This window comes from Amborella trichopoda, chromosome 4, assembly GCF_054954075.1.
Source record: "Amborella trichopoda isolate Santa Cruz 75 chromosome 4, AtrichopodaSantaCruz75HAP2 v2.0, whole genome shotgun sequence".
Taxonomy (NCBI): Eukaryota; Viridiplantae; Streptophyta; class Magnoliopsida; order Amborellales; family Amborellaceae; genus Amborella; species Amborella trichopoda.
The window spans coordinates 50,727,536-50,741,700 of NC_142339.1; the positions used below are offsets into that span (position 1 = coordinate 50,727,536).

Below are 14,165 nucleotides of genomic sequence, written 5' to 3' on the forward strand. Positions count from 1 at the left end.
TCCATTAGTACCCACCACATTTACCAAAAACTATTAAATTTGAAGTAACAAATTTTTTTGTAATATTTATGCTTCATAAGTTGACAGAGGTTATTGTACATTGATTCATCTCATACGTTTATAAGGTTTTTTTGGCTCTCACAAAATCACAATCCCAAAACCCAACTCATAGGTATTTAATTTTAACCTTGTAGAAAATTGTAACATGATACAAATGGGTTCCTGGAACTCCTCCAGTAACATAGAATGGGTTCATGGAGCTTCTCCAGCAACATACAATTTGTGAATGCATTTCATTCATTATTTGTGTTTGAATCTTGAAGCCACGTCATTAGAACTTGATTCAATATCATCGAAACATTGTTCAGTGCATTTGCGAACCGCGCTTTTTAATGATGTGGAACTTGCTTCCAAACAACATGGATTCACAATTCCCAAATAATTGGAACCAATGTCTCGCACACATAGAATTGCATTGTTGTGTAGCTAAGAATCACAAATTTTGCGATATGGAACCTTGATTCCAGGTTTCCAGGAATCTAAATTCATCATGCTTCGCGAACTTGGAGACGTGATTCCTTTCTTCCAAAATCGAGTTTCTTACTAGGAAACGCCGAATCACGATTCCGAACCAGAATTGCGACCTTAGTAGGCGATTTGGGTAACTATATTCTAGATCATAACAAGCTACATGTAACTGAATCCATTAAACAAGCAGTCACTAAAAAGTCAGTAGACTCAGTCTAGTGCTCTGACTCTCCATAGTCCTACGACCGAGTTGATCAAGCCCAACTTCGGTGAGTCCGTGCCAGACTAGGCAATTTTTGGTTAAGAACTTTAATTTATGAAGAAACCGAATCCTCAAGCGATACCAGGGATTTCCAGCTTGGAATCACCTAACTCGCGATGAAAAACCAACTCGGGCGAGTCCTGAATCGGCCAGGTGCACTTTCAAATATTGAACACAAGTAAGGAAAGCAGATATTATTGGTCACAACTAACAAAAACTAATGCAAGAGCCTGTGATTAGCATTAATATTTAAAAGTCAATGACTCGATGTTAACAAAATAAGACAACAGATGTCTGACTCACATCCCCTACCACTAACCACTTATGATAATCATGACCTATTTCAGCGACTGAGTACGCATAGCAATGAGCCACAATACGGATGAGGAGGGTCAATGAGAAGCCATGGTGGAGGAAAGGGAATTCATCCCAACCCTAAGGACAATCCTTCAGCCACCTTTATAAGGTGAAACAATGCATATAGAAACTCAAACAGTTTAAAGCAAGGACAGTTAACAGTTTTAAAAAAAACAGTTTAAATCAAGGTTCGAAAAAAGGTGGAACCAAATCAGAACCAGCCGATCTGGATCGGGAATCATGGGGGACGAACAAGTTCCGCAAAATAACGGAAACCGGCCTGTTCCCCTCCGCATAGCGGGTTCTTGACCGGTTCCTTACAGTTTCTACAAAAATTAACCAAAAAAAAGAACCTCGAATTATTTATGATAGGGAATCCGATTGTCTATGAGCCGTACCATCCCAAAATAAACCAGCCACTTTTTTTTCATTTGTATTTAAAGAGATGTGGCGGTGGGGCCGGCCCCCTCAATACTTGTGTTTCTATTTTTTTTATTTCAATTCCTAATGTACATAACATAAAGCCCTCCTTTAAAGAGGGATGGCCCACCACCTCCTTATTGGACACAGCTGATTTTGACACCCCCGTTTCATCTTGCGGCCCCTTTTATAAGTCTCCTCCCATAAACCTTGCCTTTCTGCATGACTTGGGAAATTTGTCCACAAAGAAGAAACCAAATACACCCACTAAATTTTTATGGACTTCTGTTTTACTATAGCATATAATATTTGATAGCAACTTATAACAATCTCTAACTATAAAAGGAATTCATTAGACCAAAACAATGGACTAAATTGTTCCTCAAGGAGAATAGATAGTAATACATGCTAATAACTTTCTTTGAAATATTTCTTTTGAATGTAAAAGTTATTTGAAATTTACAATGAAATAGAACGATGGGTTAAAATGCTTACGACATGCGATTTAGGCCCATCCTCTATACAATGAATTTTAAGTATTTAAGCATTAGCGCCCAAAACCATTGAAAATACAAAATGAAAATTTTAAGTATTTTGGTCTTGTAAGGCCCAATTTTCAATAGGATAAAATAGTTAAGCATTTTGGTCATTTATAAAAAAAAATAGTACTTTGAATGTTATTATGCACACTGTTGTTTTATACCTAGTTTTACTTGTTTTCCTTCGTTTTTCTTTGGAAAAAGTTTCTATAAGGTTGCAACCTTATATGTAGAACTACGGATGCACCTCAAAAATCCATTGGAAAAGGTAGTTTTAATGTTGAAAAACCCTTTGATTGATCATCTCAACATCGAAATGTATGATCATGAAAAATAAAAAGATTTTAAGTCTCAAAAATAGTGCATTTTACAACATATTATATACACCGTCCATTTTCAAGATTTTCATACGTTTATAGATCTACTTGATTTTAACCATTTTTTAAATTTAAATTTTATAATTATATATAAAAATAGATTTTGAGATAATCATATGAACATTTTACATCAAAATTATATACCATGATAAAATTTGAAGGTGCACCTTACCTCTACAGCTACGAATGCATCCGTATGCTAACTGCACCCTTTTTCTTTTTACTTTTTTTTCTCTTCTCTATATAGATCAATATTTTTTTCTTCTCTACTCAATAAAATTCATTCTGAAAGAGAGAGAGAGAGAGGCACACATAAAAATCACAATTAGTATCACAAAATTACTATCAAAACCCACAAAACAGTAAAGCAAAATTAGAATAAAAAATTACAATTAGTATCACAAAATTAGTATAAAAAATAAAAAATCACTTTCTCCCTCATTTCTTCACTAAAAATCACAAAATGAGTATCAAAACTTTTGTAAAAACATTTTGTATCAAAATTACTCAGACAAGAAACGATATCTCCATTTTCACGCATTTTTGTAAAATAATGGAAGTACATAATGTAATGCTCCATTTTTTTTTGGAAATATTTTTAGTGATTTTGAGTTAGTTTTGAACTTTTTTTAAGGTTGGATCCTGCCGATTCTGTCATCTGAACCACAGATCCACCAAACCAACCCAGTTTTCCAGATGGACAATTCAGGTCACCAATCTGGTTTTTAAAACCTTGGTTTAAAGAGCTCCCAAATTCCAAAGCCACTTCGTCCACCATAAATATAATGGTCAAAAGTTAAATGCAGGAGCTACCACAGTCCTGAGTGTTAAAAATTCAATTATCATTAAAAAGATTAAAGCAGCTTCATCTACCCTGGGAACTTTCATTAATTGCGACGATATAGACCCTATGCAAGCTTGAGAAAGGGACATCAAGAGAATGGATGAGTGCTCTAGTAATCTGCAAGTATTTTGATAACAGGGACATCATGCTCATTCTTGATGCAAGAGAAGAAGCAGTGCGCATCACAGCAGCTGGGACTTGGAGATATAAGGGGCATTCACTGCTTTGAAGACTTAGGGATCCTTAAATCTGTGAGCTCCCTGACTGCCAAATAAATTCAGTCGATTACAGTCAAGGGCATCCCAATCGATGCCTACCCCTATGAGATGTTCTGCCAAATTGAGTCGCCACATGGGTGGCTGACCAGCTGGATTCAGAATCCCTCTCTGGCTCAAGGTTCGACATAATGCGGATGAAGGTTAAAACCACAGAACCCAGTTATATTCGGAAGAGTCTTACCTTGATAGCAGGAAGCAATGGTTCAAACTTGGAATTTCAGTGGAAGATAGCTGCATCCAAAAAAGCACATGATAGAACCACAAATAAAGCAGGGGGTAAGTCAAATGTTGACCAGGAGGAAGAAAGGCAGTTTGTTGAGCAAAGATTCGCAGATTGGAGGATTAGAAAGCAGGAAATGAAAATGGCCAGTTGGCAAAGGACAAAAACCGAGCGAACAGGGATGATGAGGTCACGAACAGGTTAGCAGCAGCTCATACAAACGATTCATCCAACTCAGAAAAGAGGGCACAGGTCAGCGAGGCAGCAGTAAGGTCAAGTTAATTTCAGAGACTAATTACATTTCAGAGCCAAATCAATTCAAATACAAATTCATCAAATTTGAATTTCAAATCTAGCTCAAATTCATATCCATCAAATCTGAACTTCATCTAGAATTTTCCAATTGCCAGGAATGGGTTAGACCAGGTGTCCAGCCTCGGTATAAGCAAACGACCCAATGTGGTTTGTTATGGTTCTCGGGCAGCCCATTAAATGCAGTTACAGTCACCGACTCCGGCGGTGATGATACCTCGATGTGGAGATGAATCCCAATGGTGCAGGCAAATGACAACATATATTTCATTCAAGGATAGATCTCCGTGATCCAGAGCTATTGACATCTGAGAACTTAGAATAGACCATCCCCCTTGACCAATAAGAAACCACTGTAGAGTGAGTCAACAAGCACATCACACATGGAGAGCAAATGCTGGCACTGAAAAGAGCCTTGAATCCACCCAAAATGCAGAAGAAGAGGGAGAAGGAACTCTAATCCTTTTCCATGTGAAGGATCCTACTTGTGAAGATTACAGGTGGTTCCTGGGAAAGAACTGGCTGCTCCATGGTTAAGGAGTCAGAAGAATGCAATGCTGCATTGGAGTAGAGGATACAACAGAGGGACACAAAAGAAGACCAGCCAGCACGAACTCCGTTTTGGTGTCTGCTGAACCTTAATTACAACTTCAGTCCAGTATAAGGGCACCAAGAGACAGCATCTATTGTATTGAGGGAGAGGGAGCAAGATGTGATGCCAACAATTGCGAAACCAGATTACAAAGAGCCATGAGGAGTGGACCCTCAAATTGAATATTATAATACCATATCATCTGTGGGAACCATACCCATCACCAATCTTCCCCTAGAACCACTCAAAGTATGAAATCCAGTTCGGAAACTATGGATTGCAACTGGCATGTTAAGGTCACAGTTTCCATATGACACTAAGTGGTATCAGGGTGAATGTTCATGCCCTCAAATGAATGACACCTAGGCATCTAAGCCCTTGGAAAATAATATCCCTAATTCCATTTCCAAGAGCAATAGTTTTTCATTCTAATGTCAAACAGATTCAATCTATCCCGTCGCGAGAGGCCAATCCCCACGGCTGAGTAAGAAGAGACGAATGAGGCAGTTTCTACTGATTCTGAAGCGGAGTGTAATAGGGCCCAACAGGGGGAAGAAAGGGGAATCATGTACAGGATGTGAGTTTGCTGTGATGGCCACCACTGCCCAATCACAGAGTCCTTCAAATTCCATGCAGACAAAGACACAAATGAGGATCGTTGGGCTCACAATCAGGGTAATAGGGGCAACAGGGGGAAGAAGGGAAATCATGAACTCAACAACCTGGTAATCGCTATCATTTACAAAAAAGCAGACCTGCCGCCACCCAAAAAACCTGAAAGGCAGACATTTTCTGGTAAAGCAATCCCTTGACTCCTATCCATGAAGATTTATGTCTCGGAACATCAGGGGTCAGGCGGTCCCATGAAAAAAATGGGTTTCATTATTTGTGTGGGAAATATTAACCAGAAATCCTAGTTTTGATTGAAACGATGTTGGCTACACAAGACCGCAACACAGTTAGAGAAGTTTGGGAGTGTCAATATGCCGGTTGTTTGCACTACCATTACAAGGGGCATCAAGAAGTATTTGGGTCTTATGTGACCCTTTGGTGCTGCCATTAGCTCACGCCAGCTCCGAGGCATGGCCCATCATGTTGACTTTGAAGGTCTTAAAAGGAACCTCCCATAGACCTATAACTGCAACCTATGGCCCAAAAGGACCTGCAGATAGTGAATCCTTTACCAGGAACTAGAGTATCAGAATACCATGCTTCCATGGTGTTTGGGAGGAGATTTGAACAACTGAAGTTAGTCATATGAAAGAAACAAATGGAGAAAACAACAATAATGGCTAGCTTCCAGGAATTCACATGCAGACAAGAAATGGAAATACAACTAGTGAGGAGCCAATTATACATGGGCTAACCACAACCAGGAGAACTTCCTAACATGTCATGAGTGGGAAGCTACATTCCCAGGTAATACTCCGATCTGCTTCCCAAAGCCACTGTGGACCATATACCCATATTGCTGGAGACATACCCAAGAAGTGCTGGCCCTTGCCTATTTCCTTACTTGCAAGGTTAGAGGACATAGGCCAGGTACGAGTCATCAGAGAATGATGGAAGGCATTTCAGGTAAAGGTTTGGGCAGGATATCGATTATGCAAAATACTTTAGCTATTGAAAGGAAAGTTAAAGGTTTGGATTAAAGAAGGCTATGGCCAACTAAAAGACCAAAAAGTAGCCCAGCCAAAGAAAATGTCTAAGTTAGACGAGCTCTCCCTAGAAGGAATACCTACAGAGGATTGATTCAAGTCATAAAGCACAAGTGCATAGGAGTGCTACAACTTGGAGGAACTCTTCTGGTGCCAAATGTCAGATTCAAATGGCAAAAAGTAGGGAACAAGAAGACAGCCTTCCGTCATAGAACGGTGAGCTTTAAGAGATGAAATAACAATATCCAAAATATCAGGATCAGAGGGTAATAATATTCCACTAACTCAAGAACGGAGAACGCTATGGTGGAATATTTCAGACATTTTTTCACTAAAGAAGATAAACCTCTATCTCTATATGACGAACGACCCAATAAAATTGGCTGCCTGGAGAAACCTTTTAACTAGAAAAGTCAAAGAGGCAATTCAAAACCTGGGGAAAGACAGAGCAGTAGGTCCTGATGGAATCCCGATCGCTCACTTTCAAAAGTTTTGGGACATAATAAATAAGGTCCTGATGGAGAAATTACAAGAACTTTTAAAGAGGGGAAAGATTCATAGAGCAAGGAATGCTTCATTCATTGCTTTGATTCCTGAAAAGAAACGGGTACAAGATATAAAAGGATCTACAGCCCACAATCTCAATCACCAGCATGTACAAGATCATATCCAAGGCCCAAGCTTTACGAAAGATAGAGGTCCTGGACTATGTTATTTCCCCACAAGTTGTGGAGTTCGCAAAGGATCAATGAATCTTGGATGGCATGCTCATAGGACATGAGGCCATCCATACCAGGCTGAGAGAAAAATCCCTCAGTTAGACTGTAAGATAGGTTTCGAAAAAGCCCATTATCATTCGGATTTGAACTTTTTGGAACATATAATGAGTCTCATGGGAAGTTTCAAAAACAAAGAATGAGTCTCCTGGGCTTTGTCGAAAGGTCGAGATGGTAGATATATGGGTGCATTTCCTCGTTCCAATTCTTGGTCCCGATGAATGGATCACCAAAAGGGCTAGTGCTCCTGTTCTAAAGGGATGAAATAGGGTAAGCCTTTGTCACCTTTGTCATTTGTGATAGTTAACAAAGCATTTCGTGCAACGATTGATGGTGCCTATGAAGCAGGAATGCTCAGTGGTTCAAGGTTTTTTTTTTTTTGAGAACTGTTAACATTGCATTAAGAGAGTAAAATTTTACAGGACGTAGGAAGAAACAAGAGCATTAAAGAATGTAGATCCTCAACGTCCAAAATGCAAGGTGCATACGGATAATCTCAAGTACTTTCTGGTTAAGGGGTCAATATGCGAAAGACAAAATTAATGGGTAGCAAGTCCTCAACCAATTGGTGAAGAGGGTGGGGTGAGGAATGGATTGCAAGCGGAATAAGTACCTAAGTCTACCCCTATCCCCAGGCAAACCCAACTGAAAGCACAGTGGTATGAACTAACTGAAACATTTTAAAGAAATCTAGTGTTCTGGCCTGTCATCAGGAGGCCATATAATCCAATTAAATCAAACCTATCCAACCTCCCAATATATGTTCATACCTATACTCAGTTCCTTAATCTATTCCAGACAAGATAGAGAAGATAATGTGTACCTCTCTACGGCGTGGACCCTCTAATCAAAGAAGACTACATCTATTCCAATGATGCATCCGCACATAACACCCCACATTTGATAATGTTGCCCAAACTAATAGCATTGGGTGGCTCGTATTGTTGGATAAGATCGTAACTATCAACTTTTTAACTTTTTCCAAATAATGTACTATATGCAACGAAGATGCAAAGTCAGTGCAATGCCTTTTCCTTCATGGCGATACTGCTGATGACCTGTGGGTTGCATTATTGGAGTTTTCTGGAATACAATGGATGACACCCTAGTCAATCTCTGACCTGGTTAAATCATGGTGACCCCATAATGCCCAAACTAGTCATTATATTATGGAAGTTGGTCCCCATTGCTTGGAAGATTGGCATGAATGTAGTAGAAGAATATTTAAAGACAAGCAACACACGGCCACATGGATAAAAGAGAGGATAACAGCAACTGCAATTATAGAAACTATCATGTATCTTGGACTTTGGCCAGAAAGAAATTCTGCGTCTATTCAATTAGGAACTTTGAATCCCAGTGGCAGCTTATTTCAATGAGAGGGATAAAAAGGAATGCCAGATTTGCTTGCTGGATAGAACCTATGGAGGACACAATCAAACAACAAAAGTTTCTTCAAGGAAAAGGATACCCTTTCTTTTTCTTTTCTTTTCTTTTTTTTTTTTTTTTTTTTTCTCAAAACAAGGCCGTCAAAAGGAGATCTCAGGTTTTTTTTTTCGTGCACTGATCTAGCTCGAAATGACCCCCGGTGGGCACCAAACTGTTATCGATGCAGATTGGACGATATCAAGATGGGATTCGACAAGATCTGAACCACAAACTGATTTTTCAAAAGTATGGTAGAGAGTGGGGACAATGAAATTCTTATCTAAGACCATATCTACTAAAAAATGAGTAGATATGCTCTCAAATCAATGGCAGAGCCAGCATTGATCCGAAATACAAAATACAACATAAAATGCAAAAAAAGTAATTTAATTCTAATAAAAATAAATAAATAAATAATATAGAATAAAATAAATGCATAAAGAGTAAGAAAATACCAACTGGGCTAGTTAGCCTGGGACTTCTGAGGCTTCGAGGCCTCGCCCATATCAGGACCGGCTGAGTTTATGACATGCATCCTCTTTGTCTCTCTTCAAGTTTTGACCAGGCCTTGGCTTGGTTGGATAAACTTTTTAACCTAAGGATTGTAGATTTAATGGCCCAAAGCTAAGGTTTTCTTATATCTATGTTTTCTCAGGGTCTTCTCAGGTTTTCTCAATGTCTCAGGTTTCTTGGCCCACCATTTTTCAGAGTCTAAGGAGTCTAAAAGTCTAACCTCGTAAATGATCCTGAAATGATCTTTTAAAGGCTGAAATTTGGCTGGAGTGGGTAACTGCCAATTTCAAATGGATTTTCCAGCCCGAATTGTTGTTTTGGGTCAACATACCAAAGGGTCCAGATTCAATGAATTTGCCCAATAATGGTCGGGGAGTGGTTGGCATGCGGAAACTGCCATTTTGGGGCAGTCTGGATGAGCGGCACCAATGTTGTGGCCCAGACCAAATTTGCTCAGAATTGGCAAATTCCAGTTCTTGGGTGATTTACGGGCTCTTGTGATGCTCACTACCAAAATTTGGGTAAAAACGAGGTGTTTTGTTATTTTGTAATGATTTTTTTACTAAAACATGGTGTTTTCCAGGATTTTGGATCACAATATAGGTATCACGGACTATGGTGGTCTATAGTTTGGGGGTTCATTGGGATAGTGTGGTCTTAAGGTTGTCTAGGGTTTAAAAAAACCATTGAATTTGACACTTTTTCAAAATGGGGTGTTTACAATTCTTAATTTCATAATGATGGGAATGGCCTTATCCCCGGTTTTGAAATTCAAGCAATGAGGAAAAACAAAGCAATTCGTATAGTCCCAATTCCAATTGAAGTTACACGGTCACAAATGATCCAAGTTATCCTTGTCATACATTTCACAATAAAGCAAGATGGCCTAATCAATTGAATATTACAAATAAATGCAATACGTGACGCACAAGAATTCCAAATCATCAATCAGCCAATCGGGATCCTAAGGTTAGGGATTCCTAAGATCATAGTAATGGGGTATGCCTTAATCTATAAAATACAATTTAAGAAGAAACAAAGGAGCCAAGCCTAGAGGAATCAGTTAAACCATTCTTTAAGGTAAATTCAAAATGAGATCCCTCCCCTCCAGAGCAAATAGAAGGAATTGACCCTTTGGAAATTTTAAGAGGCCCACTAGGTCCGACTTCACTAGACTTCCTCATAGACCCTCCTATTTACGACAAGAAATCGAGCCCAGAGGACTTAATTCAATTACCTCGTAAGGCGAACCCAATAACTAATGATGAAGGGGAAACCTGAATCTCATTATCTCCAAAAGTGTAATGCCTCCACGACAATTGATGTCAGAAGTCAAACCCTAGAAATTCTAAGGGGACCACCAGTGCCACTCTCACAAGGCTACCTGGATAACCCACTTATCTGGATGAAGAAGCCCAAGAAGAAGAAAGGGGTAGGGGCATGACTTCGTTAACCCGGGCACCCCATATTCAATAGGATCTACCTCTTGAAACATAAAGTTTCGAAGAAGGTCAAACAGGGGTAGTCACAACCACTAGCTCAATACGGATTGTCCCATCTGATGAAGATGGTACAGAGGTTGTCCCATCGACATTCCAATCAAGGCAGTTTCAACCACCGATGAAAATACAATTGAGGCGGTTCTATCCAACATACCTATAGGCTTGATCCAATGAAGAAGACCCTACAAGGGCAGCCCCACCAAAACACTTGATAGGGGCAGCCCTACCAAACCACTTCAGGGGGCCACCCCTTTTTTATGATGAGAATATTGTAGGGGTAATAGGTGAGGCTATTTGAAGACATTTTTCAGCACCTTCAGTCCCCGATGTGGAATAAAGAGGAAGCTGGTCAATAAAGCCTAAATTACAGGGGAATTCTCGACAGTCTCATAATTGCCTCAAAACAGGTAGAAATCTTCCTAAGCACTTCAAAAGGCCACCTGTCAAGTTTCGTCGCAATCCGGCATGTCTAAGGCAGTACAGACAAAGAAACAATTTCGGAAAAATCAGTCCCTAGCGCCCTGAAATGGACCCCGTAGCTAGAGCCCCACCCCTTCTCATAGGACTGAGTTGTTTGGATCCAAAATGGAAATTTATCCTTATGAAGAGGACTCACAAAATGCTAGTACTTGGGTGAAGAGCATGCAGATCATCGATGGAGATTAAGCACGGTCTTTGACAAAGTATTCGACATGATCAACAATCTCGGAGCCTCCTGTCAGAGTTCTCGATGTGCTAGTGAGGTTTTTGAATTCTTCGCTAAGGAGAGTGCCTGTAAACTTCCATTGTCATCTCGAGTTACAATTTGTAGAGGCCCATTTTGTTAAGGGTTCATATTTGTATGGGCATTATGATGGTACATCCAGTTTTGACTTCAGTGAAATAGTATTAACTATAAAAACTACTATTAATAAGATCAGCAAGAACAAACTAAGTTTTACAAGGTAAGGACTCAGTTCATGCATAATGATGGCAACTTCCTGGGTTTTGTACATAATCTCTTAACAACACTCTATAGGCAACATTAATTACTGCTGGCAACAGTGAACTTTAACTACCGTAATTAATGGTATTCAGTGAACAATCATGGTCAACATAAACAGAAATTCAATGCTAATGGAGAAAATAACATAGAAAAAAAAAATCATACCTTGGAGCTAGTGAAGGTTTCATCAAATAATAATAGGTGGATAATGTTTGATGCATGACATAATTTCCCGTATACTTTGCCGACTTAGAGAGATATATAACTGCCATCAACAGAGGCAACAAAATGCAAACTCCAACAATTCCAAGCAAAAGTATTCCACCTGATGCCCCGTCAATGTTAAGCAAGAACTGGGGTAGGGCAATGCCCATTTGAAGCCCCTGCATCCACATTCAATTGAGATAAAGATTAATCTTCAAAGAAAGTGTATAATTCCAGAGCAAACAGACATATTGACAGGGTAATCCTTCCATGAGAAACCTGTCTGCCATCTGGATGACCATATTTTTCAAAGTTCTCACGAGATACAGGGTCAGTGAGAGCCTGATATGCCTTTGATATGAACTCCACAAAGTATTTGTGGGCCTCTGCAAACAATTCAAGTTTCAAAGATACTTTAGTCAAAACAAAAGGACTACAATACTCCTGTCCTACGAAGCATTCTCAAAAGAGTGAATGGTATATCTAAACTGAACTGTGAAAGGGAGAGTCAAATAAGCAATAAGAATTGTGAAAAAATAAATAAAGAAATAACACCAAGAAGCAACCTGGGTCGGGATTCTTATCAGGATGGTACTGAATGGAAAGTTTCCGATATGCTTTTTTTATTTCTGACTCTGAAGCTCCAGGTACCAATCCAAGAATTCCAAATGGCTCGAACGGTTGAACCTATACAACAAAGCATGCAGCACAACCTTCAGTTTTCAAAAAAAAAGTTAAAATTTTAAAATCATTTTTGGGAAAAGATTTTAAATTTTTAAAATCCCTATGTTCAACATGATTGTTTCCCTAAACTTAGGCTACCTATTAACATGAATTTTTGCTTCTGATGAACTAGAAGAAATGCATGTTGGATGTCTTGAATAAGAAGAGGTTTTAAGCATTGGGAAAGCTCCAACAACATATAAGTTATATGTGACCCCATGTCTTAGCCGTTCGATCTGAATCAAAAGGCTACAATTGTTCATGCTACAATCTCACGTCAAACATTGTTCTATTTTTCTTTTTTTTTCTACAAAATATTTTTGGATGAAATTTTCTGCGTCCCATCATAAAATTAGGGCCAACCTGGAAAAAATAAAATAAAAATTTTCATAAATTAAATGACCAAAATGCCCCTGAAATTTCAGGGGTATTCTGGAAATTTCTCATCGTCAGAAATACTTGTTTTTTATTTTTTTCATGTGTGCCCCTGTTAGGTCTATGCATGCCCCAAATTTTGCTTCAAAATGATTTATATAATAAACATTAAAAATAAAAAACTATTGAGTAGTCTGATCAAGATCTGACGGTTAAGAGCCAACTTATGACATTGTAACTCAAGCCATCTCAGCCATCTACTCAGATCTGATGGCTGAGACCAGGGGTCACATATACTATATATGTGGGTGGGGTTACATAGAAAGCTTTCCCTTAAGGATTATCCCTATCTTCAGATTATTTTATTCAAGTTTACATTACTGTTATAGACATCTCTTCTACTATTCCAAACCATTTTACAGTAAGCAGCCTATTAAGTTACAATAAGTTGAACAAACTTAACCTGTTGAATCACATCAGAATTTCATTTTTTATACATATATAGTTGAAATAGTATTAAGAGAATGAAATATAGATCAAGTCATCAAGTTATACTCAGAAGGTACACACACACACATACACAAAGTCAGTTGAAGTGTTGAACCACAACAGGTACACATTTAATTGCCTAATTACTTGGCTAACATCCGAAAACAATAAGGATTTTGGCAAGTCTATCTAACATGGACACGTGTCCATGGTTTTTGTTGGGTATTAAAACACCAAGGGCGCAGGGTACCCATGACAATTCTTGTTAACCTTTCTCATTGAAATCTCATATTAAAAGCAGTTATGATATTCAATCTTAAAGGTCAACATTTTATACCGTGAGAGTTTCCAAGCATCACTTCTTATTTGTTGTCATTGGTGTTCTGCTAGCCAAACAAGATGGGATGTGTGTCTGTATATATATACATACAAATATATATATATATATAAACATATACACACACACACACACATATATATATATATGTATAAATATATATATATATATATGTGTATAAATATATCTATATATATATATGTATGTATATATGTATGTATGTATCTACATATGTACGTACATACACATGGATCTATATATATGGGTATGACTGAAAATGGTGATATGGAACCTTAGGTATATCTGAATCCCACATTCCGCAATTTGGTTTTCTTTTCATGATTCATAGTGACTCAGAATACAATGAAATTGGAAACTAGTAAACTAGAAAGTTCAATAAATCAGACAACAATGTTTCACCTTCTGAACCATTTAATTATTCACGC

At 38.4% G+C, this 14,165-nt stretch overlaps 1 protein-coding gene across 4 annotated transcripts in view; it reads right to left on the reverse strand.

Annotated features, from left to right (window-relative positions):
- The window catches only part of ATERDJ2A (DnaJ / Sec63 Brl domains-containing protein), a 41,289-nt gene that overhangs the window by 14,406 nt on the left and 12,718 nt on the right, over positions 1-14,165 (reverse strand). For all 4 annotated transcript variants that reach the window (XM_088865532.1, XM_006826731.4, XM_020664358.2 and 1 more), the window contains 3 exons: positions 12,362-12,482; positions 12,075-12,181; positions 11,757-11,974 (listed from right to left, as the gene is read on the reverse strand). In XM_088865532.1, coding sequence (XP_088721658.1) covers positions 11,757-11,965 — 209 coding nt within the window. In that variant the 5' untranslated portion in view covers positions 11,966-11,974; positions 12,075-12,181; positions 12,362-12,482. The remainder of the gene's footprint in view (positions 1-11,756; positions 11,975-12,074; positions 12,182-12,361; positions 12,483-14,165) is intronic.